This window comes from Schistocerca nitens, chromosome 4 (assembly GCF_023898315.1).
Source record: "Schistocerca nitens isolate TAMUIC-IGC-003100 chromosome 4, iqSchNite1.1, whole genome shotgun sequence".
Classification (NCBI taxonomy): domain Eukaryota; kingdom Metazoa; phylum Arthropoda; class Insecta; order Orthoptera; family Acrididae; genus Schistocerca; species Schistocerca nitens.
This window is the reverse complement of record NC_064617.1, coordinates 301,058,139-301,073,190: the sequence shown is the minus strand read 5'-3', so window position 1 is coordinate 301,073,190 and position 15,052 is coordinate 301,058,139. Positions and strand designations below refer to the sequence as shown.

The 15,052-nt window shown below is 38.6% G+C and overlaps 1 protein-coding gene across 8 annotated transcripts in view; it reads right to left on the bottom strand.

The window, feature by feature from the left end:
• Positions 1–6,388, bottom strand: part of LOC126251491 (alpha/beta-tubulin-N-acetyltransferase 9) — a 108,059-nt gene extending 101,671 nt beyond the window's left edge. For 3 of the 8 annotated variants that reach the window (XR_007545739.1, XR_007545740.1, XM_049951952.1), the window contains exon 1: positions 6,209–6,385. Coding sequence is in view for 2 of the 8 variants with exons in the window: in XM_049951952.1 (XP_049807909.1) it covers positions 6,209–6,285 (77 nt within the window). In the remaining 6 variants the exon portion in view is untranslated. Of the gene's footprint in view, positions 1–5,703; positions 5,726–6,163 lie in introns of those variants that run through there. The other 5 variants (XM_049951953.1, XM_049951954.1, XM_049951956.1 and 2 more) reach the window with 5 other exon arrangements.
• Positions 6,389–15,052: the final 8,664 nt, after the last annotated feature.

The window sequence follows — 15,052 nt, the reverse complement described above, 5'->3', positions numbered from 1 at the left end:
ACAATACCGTAATATTTGAATACAGCATCAGTAGTGAGGTAGTTGACACAGTCAGGTCGGTGAAACATTCATGCATTACATTGCAAAGTGATATAAAATGGAACGAGCATGTAAGGATTGTAATGGGGAAGGCAAATGGTTGACTTCAGATCATTGGGAGAGTTTTATGAAAGTTTGGTTCATCTGTAAAGGAGATCATTAGTGCAACCCATTCTTGAATACTGCTCAAGTGTTTGGGATCCCCACTACGTTTAATTAAAGGAAGACATCGAAGCAATTCAGAGGCATTCTGCTACACTTGCTACTGATAGGTTTGATCAGCATGCAACTTACGGGGGTGCCTCATGAACTCAAACGGAAATCTCTGGAGGGAAGGTGGCATTCTTTTCGTGGGACACTATTGAGGAAATATAGAGAACTGGCATTTTTTAGGCCAACTGTGGAATGATTCCACTGGCACCGATGTATATTTCTTGTAAGGACCACGAAGGTGAGATATACAAGGGTTGGAACTTAAATAGTGGTAACTATTTATTCACAACTGATACAAAAGAGTTACATGTTTGCTCCTGTTACTGTCCTTCAAAATAGTCACCAGCATTGTGTAGAACTCATTGCCAGCAATGTGGAAGGCACAGTATACCTTTAGCAGAGCTTGTTCTGTTGATAGTGAGAATGGAGCTGTCTACTGCCTGTCGAATCTCTGGAACAGTTCTGAAGCGAATGCCACAAAGTGGTTCCTTCATCTTTAGAATCAAATCAAAGTCACAGAACCACCGACCAAACAGAGCAGCCACAGCTTGCGTTGTATGCACCCACACATTGTCGTGCAAAATTATGGGTGGGTTGTGCAGAAAGCGTCACCACTTCTTTCGCAAAGCTGATCACAGATGATGCTCCAAAAACGAACAGTAATACTATGCACTGATGGTCTGCTGTGGAGGAACATAATGCGTCAGGATAACACCATCACAGTCGTACACGAGAATCACCATAACTTTAGACCGCTCCATCCGCACCATCAACAGAACAGACTCCACTTACGGTATACTACGCCTTCCACATCGCTGGCAACGGGTACTACAAAACGCTGGTGATTACTTTGAAGGACAGTAACAGGTGCAAACATGTAACACTTTTGTATCGGTTGTGAATAAATAGTTGTCAGTATTTAATTTCCAACACTCATATTATGACGCATACTCACCTCACCCTACTTGTGAGTGGAACAGGAAAGAAAATGACTAGTAATGATGGAAAGTACCCCCTGCCAAGCACCGTATGATGGCTTCCATAGTATGCATGTGTACAGATGCACTACACATAATAACAACATAAGTTTTATACCTTATGTAGACATGTGAGCCTTGACACAATGCATACAATTGATCAAATTACGTGATAGGGGGTAGCACCCTCCTCCATCCTGATGTTGGACATGACATGGCTGGACTCTTCAGAAGCATCCCGATCCATGACTGCTCAGTCCATCCATATTCCATGGAGCTTAGGTCCAATGCATGAATATCTTACCTAATGGCATCAAGATAAGCTCCATAGGATAGGGCTCTGTTCAGCACACTGCACCTTTCCGAGCCATTGAAAGTTTTAGGAATAAGTACTGAAGAGTTTTGTAATTTTTTTTTTTTTTTAAATTGTGCACACACATTACTATTCTTTTTAGTTCATGATGAATCATTTATGAAGAACTTTATCATCAAATAGATGTGCTGTGAATTCAGGGACAGAATGCAAAATGCTTTACTCTCAGTACTCACTTTTGCGCAATAAACATTTCCTTTATTTCTTTCTAGTGACCGTTCCTTGTTCAGTCACTTTGGGTCACATAAAAAATTTAAAAAAACTAAAGATTGTGGTCACACAAAATCTGACAAAAATAAAATAAATAAAAATTTAACAAGCCTGGTCATTAACGGCATGCGTGATGCATCAACTGTTCATAATTCAGCTTAGAACTTTATTAACTATGTGAGATTTAGGTTTTGAGAACTGCTTGTATTACTTCTATTCACTCGAATATTTCTGGAATGACTTTTCAATATATTCCATTGCTTCCCCACCTGAACATTTTTTTTTCTATAACAGTTAAAAAATAATTATTAAAAAGGTGTTCAATTTGTGAACTGACAGTCATCTACTTTAAATATTCGATTATGTAAGTATCTACAGATCAAAGGAAACCTCTGGCGAGCTGGTGGAGACTATGCCCCTATGTGGTGCCAAGTGGTCTCCTTTAATGCAAAGGTTGCAAAGGGACACACTACATGAGATTTCCTGAAACAAATATTTGACTACCACAGGTGGGGGAAACATGTTCTTATTTGCTGTTCACCAGAATTTGTAGTGGGTAATGTTGAAACCCACATGATGTTTAAATTTTTCTTGGAGAAGTCTTTTTTCTCTGCAGGTATGCCAAAGTTCGAATAAATTATGGATGGTATTATCATGAAATAAGACATATTGTTTACGTAATGAGTACCTAAAACAGCTGTCTGGTACAGCTGTCCTCCTTGGGGTTTTCCCCAAATCATTCCTGCCAACTTCCTCATTTCCTGTCTATAAGAGTAAACTAAAATTATTTAACATATTTACATTGTTATTCAGTAGATTTAACTATTGTTCACTTTATGGGAAATACGGAAGCGTCCGATCCCGCCCGTCTGCTTTGACCCATGACGTTCTTTGTGAGTATTGCAAAATTTACAGAATGTTATGGAGCAGTTCATAACATAAAGCGGGGCGACAGAAGTGTCCGATCCCATGCGTAGGCTTTGACCCGTGACGTAAGGGTGTTGTGTGTGTGTGTGTGTGTCACAAATATGGCGGAAACAACCATATAAACGACGATTCCAATATGGCGCGTATAAAGTCGTTACGTACACATTATAAAGACAAAAATACATCGAAAAACAAACACACGCACGTTACACAAAAAGCCTAATGACACTAACGGGACAAGTGTGAAAATTGGGGGGTTTTTGGGTGGGGACAAACAAATATATCTAAAAACAAAGATGATGTGCCTTACCATACGAAAGCGCTGGCAGGTCGATAGACACACAAACTGTTTGTGTGTCTATCAACCTGCCAGCGCTTTCGTATGGTAAGTCGCATCATCTTTGTTTTTAGATATATTTTTCCTGCGTGGAATGTTTCCCTCTATTATATAAATACAAACAAATTTAGACACCAACCCCCATACAAAACCACGCAAAATGACGAAAAAAAAAAAACAGCATCACAAAACTCCCTAAATTCCAATAAACACAATATAATCTGGAATCGGACACTTCCCTTGACCTATACAGCTCAACAGCAGCTCCCGATCCCATAAATTGGGATCGAACACTTCCCTTGACCTATATAGCTCAACAGCAGCTCCCGATCCCATAAATTAGGACCAAACACTTCCCTTGACCTATATAGCTCAAAAACATCTCCCCATGCCATTACCAACATTCACAGCCACACTTTGCAATAAAACACTTCCCTCGACCCCAACACACACAATAAAAACAAAAAAATAAAAACTTACCACAAAAAACTTCTGGTACCACAAACTACGTTGGCCACCACAATCTCTCTCTCTCTCTCTCTCTCTCTCTCTCTCTCTCTCTCTCTCTCTCTCACACACACACACACACACACACACACACACACACACACACACACACACACACAACACCCTTACGTCACGGGTCAAAGCCTACGCATGGGATCGGACACTTCTGTCGCCCCGCTTTATGTTATGAACTGCTCCATAACATTCTGTAAATTTTGCAATACTCACAAAGAACAAAATTAAACTAAATGCTGCATATAGCACACATTTTCTTGTCTCACTGTCAACTTTCTCTATTTAAATGTAGCAAGATTATCAAAAATGACTAAAATCTGAAGCACTTGTTTTAAAATATTTTAATCCATAAACTGGCATTAAACAAGGAAACTAATCCGAAGTGTCACAAGTCTGTTGTGAAGACCATCCCCGGGCAACTCTGTTGATTATATTTGCAAAATAATCATATTATTTTATCTTTTCCCCTTGTGCTAGTTTTGATCTTAATAAAGTAACGGCTCTTTGCATTAACCCCCCCCCCCCCCCCATCAATCTGTATCACCTCATATAGTGTTAACACATTAAGACAGGTAAAAAAATCTACTCACCTAGCAACAGCAGCAGCAGAAAACACAACATAAAATGTTAAGGAAATATGCTAGTTTTTTAAGCCTGTTTCCTTCTTCTAGCAAAAGGATTGAAGGGGAAGTAATAGGGATGAAGGAAAAGGCCTGGCGAGGTTTAGGAAAACGAGAGAGTTACGGAAAATTCACCCAGAAACACAGGTCAGGGAACAGGAAGTATTTCCTTTTCACCCTCTACTTTCCAATGGGGAGTTAAAAATTTCATAACAAACTTCCAAAATAATAATAATAATAATAATAATAATAATAATAACAATAATAAAAATACTGAGATCATAATCTTTAGAAAAGCTTTAACATCATGTTTACAGCATCACCGCTTATACACCACTGAATAGTATTTAAATGTTTGACATGTTATTTCAGTGTATGAAGAACATTCTTTGTAATTTTAAATATATAAGACTAGAAATCATTTTCACCTGCGTGCATCTAACATCTGACTTGTCTAATGTCTTTTGAATAAACTGCTCTTGTAGACAACAGGACTGATAAATATACAATACAGCACAATATCTGGGGGATTAGTTAAAACACAGTACCTCACCAACATAGCCTATCGACGATGTGGTTAACAACGCAGAGATGTCCCACGAAACAACTACTGGTGGACATAACTAACAAGAAAATATTTGCAAAGTAGAAGCCAACAAAGTACCAGGAGTTTCAAAGCAATAGGAGTTTTTGAAAGGTTAATTAAAACCTTCAAACATATTAAAATCTTTAAAATATCACGTCCAAGAGGTTCCCATTAGGAACATTAATGTAATTATGATAAGGAAGAATGTAGACAAAAAGAAAAAGTGTGTCATGATACAGTTGTTGCCATCACCAACTCACAACCCCACTTTGAGGGCCTTCAAAAACTAAGTTAACACATGTTGTCCATTAAGTCCACTGATAACAATAAGAGGTGCAATGTCAGAAGAGTACATGTCAGGCTCAATGTCAGAAGAGTACATGCCCTTGGTTTCCCGCAAAAGACAGATCTGCTGCAGTACACATAACAGGTATCCAGGCAATCAAGGCGCTGGTTCACAGTAATCCCAGATTTTTCCAATAATGAGGACATTCACACAACAGTTCTGAAATGGCTCCATGCACAAGGAGCAGATTTCTATCATCAAGGAATTAAGCAACTGGTAGAGCATTAGACCATTGTTCACAGAGGTTTGGTAACTATGTTTAAAAGTAGTGTCTCCTGCATCTGTCACTTTGAAGTGTGGCACAGCATTCAATAAAAGTTACTTGGCCTGCCATAATAATGTGTCTCACTTTTTGAAGATCCCTTGTATCAACTTCCAAATAACCATCATTCTGTCACAACTAACTTCGCTTGACAAAACTAGCTTTTTGTCATGTCACATTCACTGGCTTCACCAGCTGACAACCAAACAGTAAAAACTTCCACCCTAACCTCTACCTCTGGTACACCAGAGTTATAGATCTAGTATACAACAGATTCTAAAACATAGTTACCATTTTCACTATACCTATATAGGTATACACAATCTAAGCCCCAATTATAATACTTAGTTCAGTTTAAGTGTACATAGCAAACAATCCTATCTCTGAAATTTTGTGGATGTTAATGACAGAGTGATATGTAGCGCAGACCGAGATCAAATTTTTCTAGTTCAAAACATGTCCATATTTCTGTACAATTAAGTATTACATGTCTCAGTGTAGAACACAGGAACATTATATTATGAACTAGAGTAATTTAATGGTACTTCCGGTCACTAAACAAATAAAAGAAAATAACCGATGAAAATTTACAGCCGAAAATGTATTTCAAGCAAAAGAAGTTATTGCCACAGAAACTGCATGAACTTCGGGATCGAATATTTTATTTTTTAATGTGTTTAGAAGGCTGTTGGGAACCAAACATTGTGTACCCATCATTCATTAAACAATACGAACACTGAAAATTATCTACCGTAGGCTACGGTATTATCAAACCTCTATAAATCTATACAATTACTTTGGTACATGTTCTGCCCTGTATGGCACTAAAATAACATTCTTCCCAATAATTTTTGTATTAGCATTTATCTTCATTATTCGTAAGCGGATAATTCCGTGGCACAACACAATAACATATTTGGATACTAAGTCTTTGGTTTCTGTTTGGACAATTTGATGGTTGGATACAATTCGTATAAATTTGTCAAAGCTCTTGGTAAACAAGACCTAACTATGCACAAGCCACAACCAAGGATGTTAGAACCAGTTACTAATGTTGCCACCTACGATTTTGGTTTTACCCTAGTTTCCTTTGGAATTATCTCTAAAATACCGTAAAAAGATCTAGAAAATATCTACATTTAGAGCCTACAATAATAGTAAAGAACAACGCATCATTTCAAGTATTTTATAACATACAATACCTACAGTACACAGTCAAAACATTCATAGATTTACACAATAAAAAAGTAATACATTGATTTTAAGCTTTTTCGAGGCATTTAGCATGACACTTTGTGTTCTGCTGCCTTAAACAAGTACAGTCAGCCGATATGTTTACATGTATCAACGAAGTGGTCGGTTCGTGACGTCATCAAACGATTGCCTGAAGAAGGTGGAATTGCTCCGACGTATGTTGGCAAAACTAATTTGGTGGTTCCCTAGTACGAGTGCAAGATCTTCTACTGCTGATTTATTCGTCTTGCCCAGACGACAGTTGTTGTTGTGTTCCTTGCGGGGGTGTTAATGCTTCTTTCTGCATCCGAAACAATCTTGGAAAATGTTGGCCTGCCCACACGTTGTCAAGGCTGTTTGAGTCCGCTGAAGAAGTTTCACTGGCCGGCCTTTACACATCCTCCATACAGTCCCGATCTCTCGCCAATGCGATGTACATATTTTTGGAGCAGTGAAGAAATACATTTGTGACCATCGGTTTGCTTAAGACGAAGAGCTGCATGCATGGGTAGAATCATGTTTCCGTACTCTGTAGGAAACCGCATCATTTTTTGATGAAGATATTGACAACCTTGTCACACAGTGGGCTAAGCGTATTAACAGTCCTGGCGATTACTTTTGAAATAATAAACAGTTTACTTAATGTACTTTTTTCAATGTCTCGTTTTCATATGACTGTCCCTTATATTGTGAATGAAGCGTAAACTACGAAGAATATCTGGTTAGAGATAAGACAGGACTTTATAGCAAGACTCTTACTAAGTTAAATAAATACATAAAAATCTATTCACGAATTTTGTAAACCAATGTGAAATGCATGGCAGAGAGTGCTGCAGGCCAGGGAACGTGAACCTATTGCGCTCTGCTTTGCAAGTAAGGCGGGAACCACTAGTTGGTCAATCCTCTTACATGAAGTACTTCTAGGTTATTTAGTATTATTTTCTAGTTAGCAGTTACTGACTTCATTCTCTGTGGTAGAAAGTAACATCATTGTATTTAGTGCAACATTATTTACAGATGTTATATTTGTTCGGGGGAATTTTTGCTGTAGCTTCTCTTCAATACCTGACAACTGCTCGTTACCTTGTTTGCTAAGTGCTGTCGATCATTTATTACTTTATCCCCCTCCCTTAGCAGTATGTTATTCTGCATTTGTTTGCCTCTCCCCATTTCCTTTTTTATAACATCCCAGACTGCTTTGCTTTTATTCTCTGGATTATATATTATTTTGTCATTTAATGACTTTTTTGCAGCAATCAGCACCTTCCTATAGATCTTTTTGTATCTATGATAGAAATTTAAGAATTATGGATCATTGCGAAACTTTTTCATGGAACTGAGGTGTTTAAGTGTTTGGGAGGACTTCTTAATACCTGCTGTTATCCCTCTGTTTTTGTGGGATGTTGATACAGACATGCATACTTTTGGAAACGCCTTTCCAAAGTTCAATTTGAACAATGTGGATAATTTAGAGAATTTCATATTCACATTGGTTTCCTTATACACTTCATCCCAGCTTTGTTTTTCTGGTTCTTTTGAAAAATCTTTTATTTTGATTTCTGATAGATGTCGTTTGCAGGCTTGTAGTTTAGGGAACGATTCGATGCCCGACTTTACTGTTGTTATTTGACAGAGATGGTCTGATAGTCCGAGATCTTTTACAGCTTCATCACATTTAACGTGTGCATATTTGTGGCCACATGGTCAGTTACTGATGAAGTCATTGTGGCAACCCTTGATGCACTATTGACCAATAGGGATGTGACAAAACTTTGAAGGATGTTTATGAAGGTGCTGCTGGATTCATTTATTATGTTAGTGTTGATGTTAATGTTCACACACAGAATTATGTGGACATTTGCACGTGAGACTTTATCTAGAACTTCTGTTAATTTATTGAAAAAAGTGTCCACACTACCACTGAAAGATCTATACATACACAAAATGATCAGTTTCTTGGTTTCCTGTTAATTCAATAGCTGATATTTCAAAGTGTTTGTCTTCACTTACAGTATTGAGGTCATGTCTTGATATGAACTGTGTTCCTTTTTTGATATAAATGCATGATCCTCCAACTCTTGAAGTAGTTCTGTAGTAAGAGTTTGCCTTTTCATACAATGATAATACTACATATTGGATTTCTGTGTCTCTACACCAGTGCTCAGTAATAGAAACTACCGTGCAGTTCAAAGATTGGAGCTCAACTTCTAATAGTTGTATTTTATTTTTCATTGATTGCATGTTTTGATTGAGGATTGTTAAGTCTGTGAAATACCCCGTGTTACTCTTTCCAGTGGTTAGTTTTTCATTGTGACATCTGGTATATGTGATATTTGAGGTGTTAAAAATCTGTCTTGTGAGTGATTGTTTCAGCATTTTTTTAAAGTGCTGGACGTATTCTTTAGGCATAGGAACCTGTTGTCTGCATTTATCCTAAAAAAGACCTACTTTTCCTACCTATGACAACAGGTATTTGACCATGTATGGCCCGAGATCCACCCCCTTTACTTTCATGAATCAACTGTACCAGTCTTCCCTTCCCAGTCCTATTTAGGTGCCTAGTGAAACCTCATCTGTTGATAGTCCCGATGGACACCAGAGAAACATGAGCAAAGTTGGCTGTCCTCAGAGCCATCGCTAACCCTACATTGCTTGGTCTCACAGCTCCATCAATGTGTGGTCGATCATGACACTGGAACAGCTCAACAAGGTGTACGTTGGTGCCATGAGTCAGGGAAACTATCTTGTCCAGGTTACCACCTATGTCATATGCCCCATACCTCTCCAAACTGTTTCCTGCCCCACCCACTATCACTACATGGTCCTCTTCTGTAAAGCCCTTACATAAAGACCCTAGGTCCTCTATTACATGACTTAGCCCTGCATTTGGCTTGAAGATGCTGGTGGCCTTGTACGCTGCCCCCAAACTTTCCTGTAGCTGAGGACCTACACCTAGTCCATGGCTACTACCTAGCACTAGCACTTTCTTCTTCCTAAGACTTTGTACATTCCTAGGCTTCTTGGCCTCGGTTGAGGTGTACTGCACATTTCCTGCTCCTTGTTCTACCTGAGGCTCTTCTCCACTTAACGCTGGAAGTGGTAGATACCTGTTTTTGGTTTTGACGATAAAACTGTCAGATCACGTTCCTCCTACCAGCTGCCAGTTCCCAACGAACCTATTCCCCCCTACCTCCCTTGATCCTTATGAGTTCCTTCCTTGCTTCCTCCAACTGTGCCTGAAGGGCACAGATTTTCCTTTCCTGTTCCCCAATCAAAATGTTCCTACTGCATACTCTGCAGTTCCAGGAGAAAGCCTCTTCTGTTCTCCCAGCATTCTCCCCACTGCTGTGAGTACAATACTGAAGTAACAGATACAGGATTTTCTGACCATATGGCTTTAAAAATGATGATAAGGAATGAGAACAAAAGAAATGTACATGTAATGTCTCTTGCAGCGGTCTCTCCGCGATATTTACAGAAATTTTATAAATTATGTAACTCAGTACATATCTCGAAATATCTCCTCTTATCTTACCGATTCCTAAACATTAATATACGATGATTATCAATGTACAGTAGTTTCAAGCCCTATTATTCCTTGGAGCGTCCATTTACTCCATGGAATAGCTTCTCTGCTATCTGTTTTCTCTTATGAAAAGAAGGAGGCAATGCTTGCGGATTAGCCAGGAAAGAACGAAGATGTATATGTATGTATTGTTGAGCTAGTCGCCATCTTGATGAGATTCTGTATGAGAAGGAATTTAATACATGAACTAAACTAAAGTAAGTGTGTTCGCGTATTATTTAACTGATTGTTATTGACAGTGTCTGGTTACTACGCTGTGTTGCATGGGATCAGTGTGGAACGTCTGACTTACACTGGACGAACCTGCCGTTTTGTATGCTCAAGATATCCAGTTCCTTCAAATAAATAGGCTAACATGGTCTTACCAGCAGATCTCCGGTCTTCCCCATGTGATCACCGAAAGTTAATAATTATTACAAATCTTTTCAGGAGATCGACTGACAATTTTCGTCGCACCGAGACTTCGAAATTGCTTCACTGCCTTGTGGAATTTAAGTTAAGCTCAATTTAATCAGGATAGAACAGTATTGAACTGTGTGAATGTGATAAGCCTGCTTTGAGAATGAAAATTCCCTTAACATACGCATGTTTTTACTATCCTGATCAGTGAAGCTAAATCAGGTCGGTGTGAGAGAGGTTTTTAAATTTTTTGAATCCCACACAAAAAAAATATTAAATTTGGCTTCACTGTGACAGGACACATTTTTGAGCATTACTTAAGGGGCTCCGGAAAGGCTCAAAATCATGAAAAGTTCAATATTTACTTTTTTGCGTTTTCTGAATCTGCAGACTATTACCTTTTAATAGATATATAATTTATTCAATTCCGAAGACTACAACTATTTTAATTTTTTTTTGAAATGTGTTCTACATGGGCGTGACCCACTGTGGCGCTGTTAAACTGCTGTCAAATGGTGTTATTATTAACGTCCGTGTTCATCAGGTACATTTTAGTGATGTGAGATAAAGTATGTGTTGTGGCTAACCTGTGATGGTTCAATATATATCGCTGGTGTGATTGTCGATTGTTTCATGTTTATTTACTCTGTCGTTATCTCGAAAATATTCGTAATTAATTCTGTTTACTTGAGTCTCTGTTTTGTTGAAGTATAATACTGAGTAAAAGTAAAGTTATTAGAAATCCTCTGAAGGCTTTTAAGAAAAGGAGAAATGTTGGAAAGCCAAAGGTATGTGTTATTACTGTAAACAATAAAGACGATAACCAAGTGAGTGAACCTAACCTCTCAACTACACCTGCCCATAGCAGTCAAAGTGGGAAAGAAAATACTTCACAGAAGAAGCTTGGTTCAATGAGTGAAAACTGTGAATGTTGTATGGGCGAATCGGATGTGAATGAAATATTTGATATGTCGGTTCTCAAAGTAATTTTTTCAAACTGTGTAAGATGTATTCATTGTAGTGAAGTTGGTCTGGAACTCTCCATAATAAAGCACGTAGGACTTGCTAGTGAAATACAACTGAAATGTGATAAGTGTTCATACATGACCACCTTTTGGAACAGTGTTGCAGTAACTGCAACTGAAGAAAATGGTAGCAAAATCTACGAACACAACAACGAGCGATGCTTGCTTTAGACAAGGAACGCCTTCGGGCTGCAGGCAGGGCTGTAAAGAGTCTAGAAATACAAGTAAGAGTAAACAGGAGGAGGAACAAGAGGAAGCTGGAGGAGGAGTTTGCAGAGGATGAAGATAATCCACCCTATGGACCTGGAATGCACTAAAAAGTTAATCCAATCTTTGTCGCTCGATTCCCAAAACTTTTATTTTCTCATACTAATTACATGTTTTCTAAGGATCTTCCAAACATATTTGTTTCAAACTTTCAGTAAATGTTACACAGTACCTTCTGCATAATTTAACACAGCCTTTTTCCAAAAAACTGTATATTTTTTAATATATAAATAAAAAATTGCAAAAAAATGTTGTGAATTTTCATTACAATTGAAAAAAAATCATCTTTAATAACTGAAATAAAATTTTGTAAAATCCCTGTGTTAAGTTGTAGCCCATATTCCAATAAATAATCTGTAAAAAGTTCAACTTCCTACCTCAAATAATTTGTGAGGAAAGATGTAATTTATAAGCGTTATTTTAACATTGCAAGTATAGGGTGTTCCCGAGTCCCTTAAACACTGTGTGAATTTTATGTTGCATGTGCACGAGAGAAAAGAAGACGAGGCCTGTTCCAGAAGTCACAATTTCGCCACAACCTACGAGAACGTCGCTCAGGCCAGACAATATACAATTAAATTTTTGTAGATAGAAATTCCTACCCCCCCTGAACCATGGACCTTGCTGGTGGTTGGGAGGCTTGCATGCCTCAGAGATACAGATGGCCGTACCGTAGGTGCAACCACAACGGAGGGCTATCTGTTGAGAAGCCAGACAAAAGTATGGTTCATGAAGAGGAGCAGCAGCCTTTTCAGTAGTTGCAGGGGCAACAGTCTGCATGATTGACTGATCTGGCCTTGCAACACTAACCAAAACGGCCTTGCTGTGCTGGTACTGCGAACGGCTGAAAGCAAGGGGAAACTACAGCCGTAATTTTTCCCGAGGGCATGCAGCTTTACTGTATGGTTAAATGATGATGGCGTCCTCTTGGGTAAAATATTCCGGAGGTAAAATAGCCCCCATTTGGATCTCCGGGTGGGGTCTACTCAAGAGAACGTCGTTATCAGGAGAAATAAAACTGGCGTTCTAAGGATCGGAGCATGGAATGTCAGATCCCTTAATCGGGCAGGTAGGTTAGAAAGGGAAATTGATAGGTTGAAGTTAGACATAGTGGGAATTAGTGAAGTTCGGTTGCAGGAGGAACAAGACTTCTGGTCAGGTGAATACAGGGTTATAAATACAAAATCAAATAGGGGTAATGCAGGAGTAGGTTTAATAATTAATAAAAAAATAGGAGTGCGAGTAAGCTACTACCAACAGCATAGTGAACACATTACTGTGGCCAAGATAGACACAAAGCCCATGCCTACTACAGTAGTACAAGTTTATATGCCAACTAGCTCTGCAGACGATGAAGAAATTGATGAAATGTATGATGAGATAAAAGAAATTATTCAGGTAGTGAAGGGAGACGAAAATTTAATAGTCATGGGTGACTGGAATTCGAGAGTAGGAAAAGGGAAAGAAGGAAACATAGTGGGTGAATATGGATTGGGGGAGACAAATGAAAGAGGAAGCCCGTCTGGTATAATTTTGCAGAAAGCATAACTTAATCATGGCTAACAAACACTTGGTTCAAGAATCATAAAAGAAGGTTGTATACATGGAAGAATCGTGGAGATATTAGAAGGTATCAGATAGATTATATAATGGTAAGACAGAGATTTAGGAACCAGGTTTTAAATTGTAAGACATTTCCAGGGGCAGATGTGGGCTCTGACCACAATCTATTGGTTATGAACTGTACATTAAAACTGAAGAAACTGCAAAAAGGTGGGAATTTAAGGAGATGGGAGCTGGATAAACTGACTAAACCAGAGGTTGTACAGAACATAAGGCAACAATTGACAGGAATGCGGGAAAGAAACAAAGTAGAAGAAGAATGGGTAGCTCTGAGGGATGAAGTAGTGAAGGCAGCAGAGGATCAAGTAGGTAAAAAGATGAGGGCTAGTAGAAGTCCTTGGGTAACAGAAGAAATATTGAATTTAATTGATGAAAAGAGAAAATATAAAACGCAGTAAATGAAGCAGGCAAAAAGGAATACAAACATCTCAAAAATGAGATCGACAGGAAGTGCAAAATAGCTAAGCAGGGATGGCTAGAGGACAAATGTAAGGATGTAGAGGCTTATCTCACGAGGGGTAAGATAGATACTGCCTACAGGAAAATTAAAGAGACCTTTGGAGAAAAGAGAACCACTTGTATGAGTATTAAGAGCTGAGATAGAAACCCAGTTCTAAGCAAAGAAGGGAAAGCAGAAAGGTGGAAGGAGTATATAGAGGGTCTATACAAGGGCGATGAACTTGAGGACAATATTATGGAAATGGATGAGGATGTAGATGATGATGAAATGGGAGATACGATACTGTATGAAGAGTTTGACAGAGCACTGAAAGACCTGAGTCGAAACATGGCCCCGGGAGTAGACAACATTCCATTGGAACTACTGACGGCTTTGGGAGAGCCAGTCCTCACAAAACTCTACCATCTGGTGAGCAAGATGTATGAGACAGGCGAAATTTCCTCAGACTTCAAGAAGAATATAATAATTCCAATCCCAAAGAAAGCAGGTGTTGACAGATGTGAAAATTACCAAACTATCAGTTTAATAAGTCACAGCTGCAAAATACTAACGCGAATTCCTTACAGACGAATAGAAAAACTGGTAGAAGCCAACCTCGGCGAAGATCAGTTTGGATTCTGCAGAAATGTTGGGACACGTGAGGCAATACTAATCTTACGACTTATCTTCGAAGAAAGATTAAGGAAAGGCAAACCTACGTTTCTAGCATTTGTAGACTTAGAGAAAGCTTTTGACAATGTTGACTGGAATACTCTCTTTCAAATTCTGAAGATGGCAGGGGTAAAATACAGAGAGCGAAAGGCTATTTACAATTTATACAGAAAGCAGATGGCAGTTATAAGAGTCGAGGGGCATGAAAGGGAAGCAGTGGTTGGGAAGGGAGTGAGACAGGGTTGTAGCCTCTCCCCGATGTTATTCAATCTGTATTTTGAGCAAGCAGTGAAGGAAACAATAGAAAAATTCGGAGTAGGTATTAAAATCCATGGAGAAGAAATAAAAACTTTGAGGTTTGCCGATCACATTGTTATTCTGTCAGAGACAGCAAAG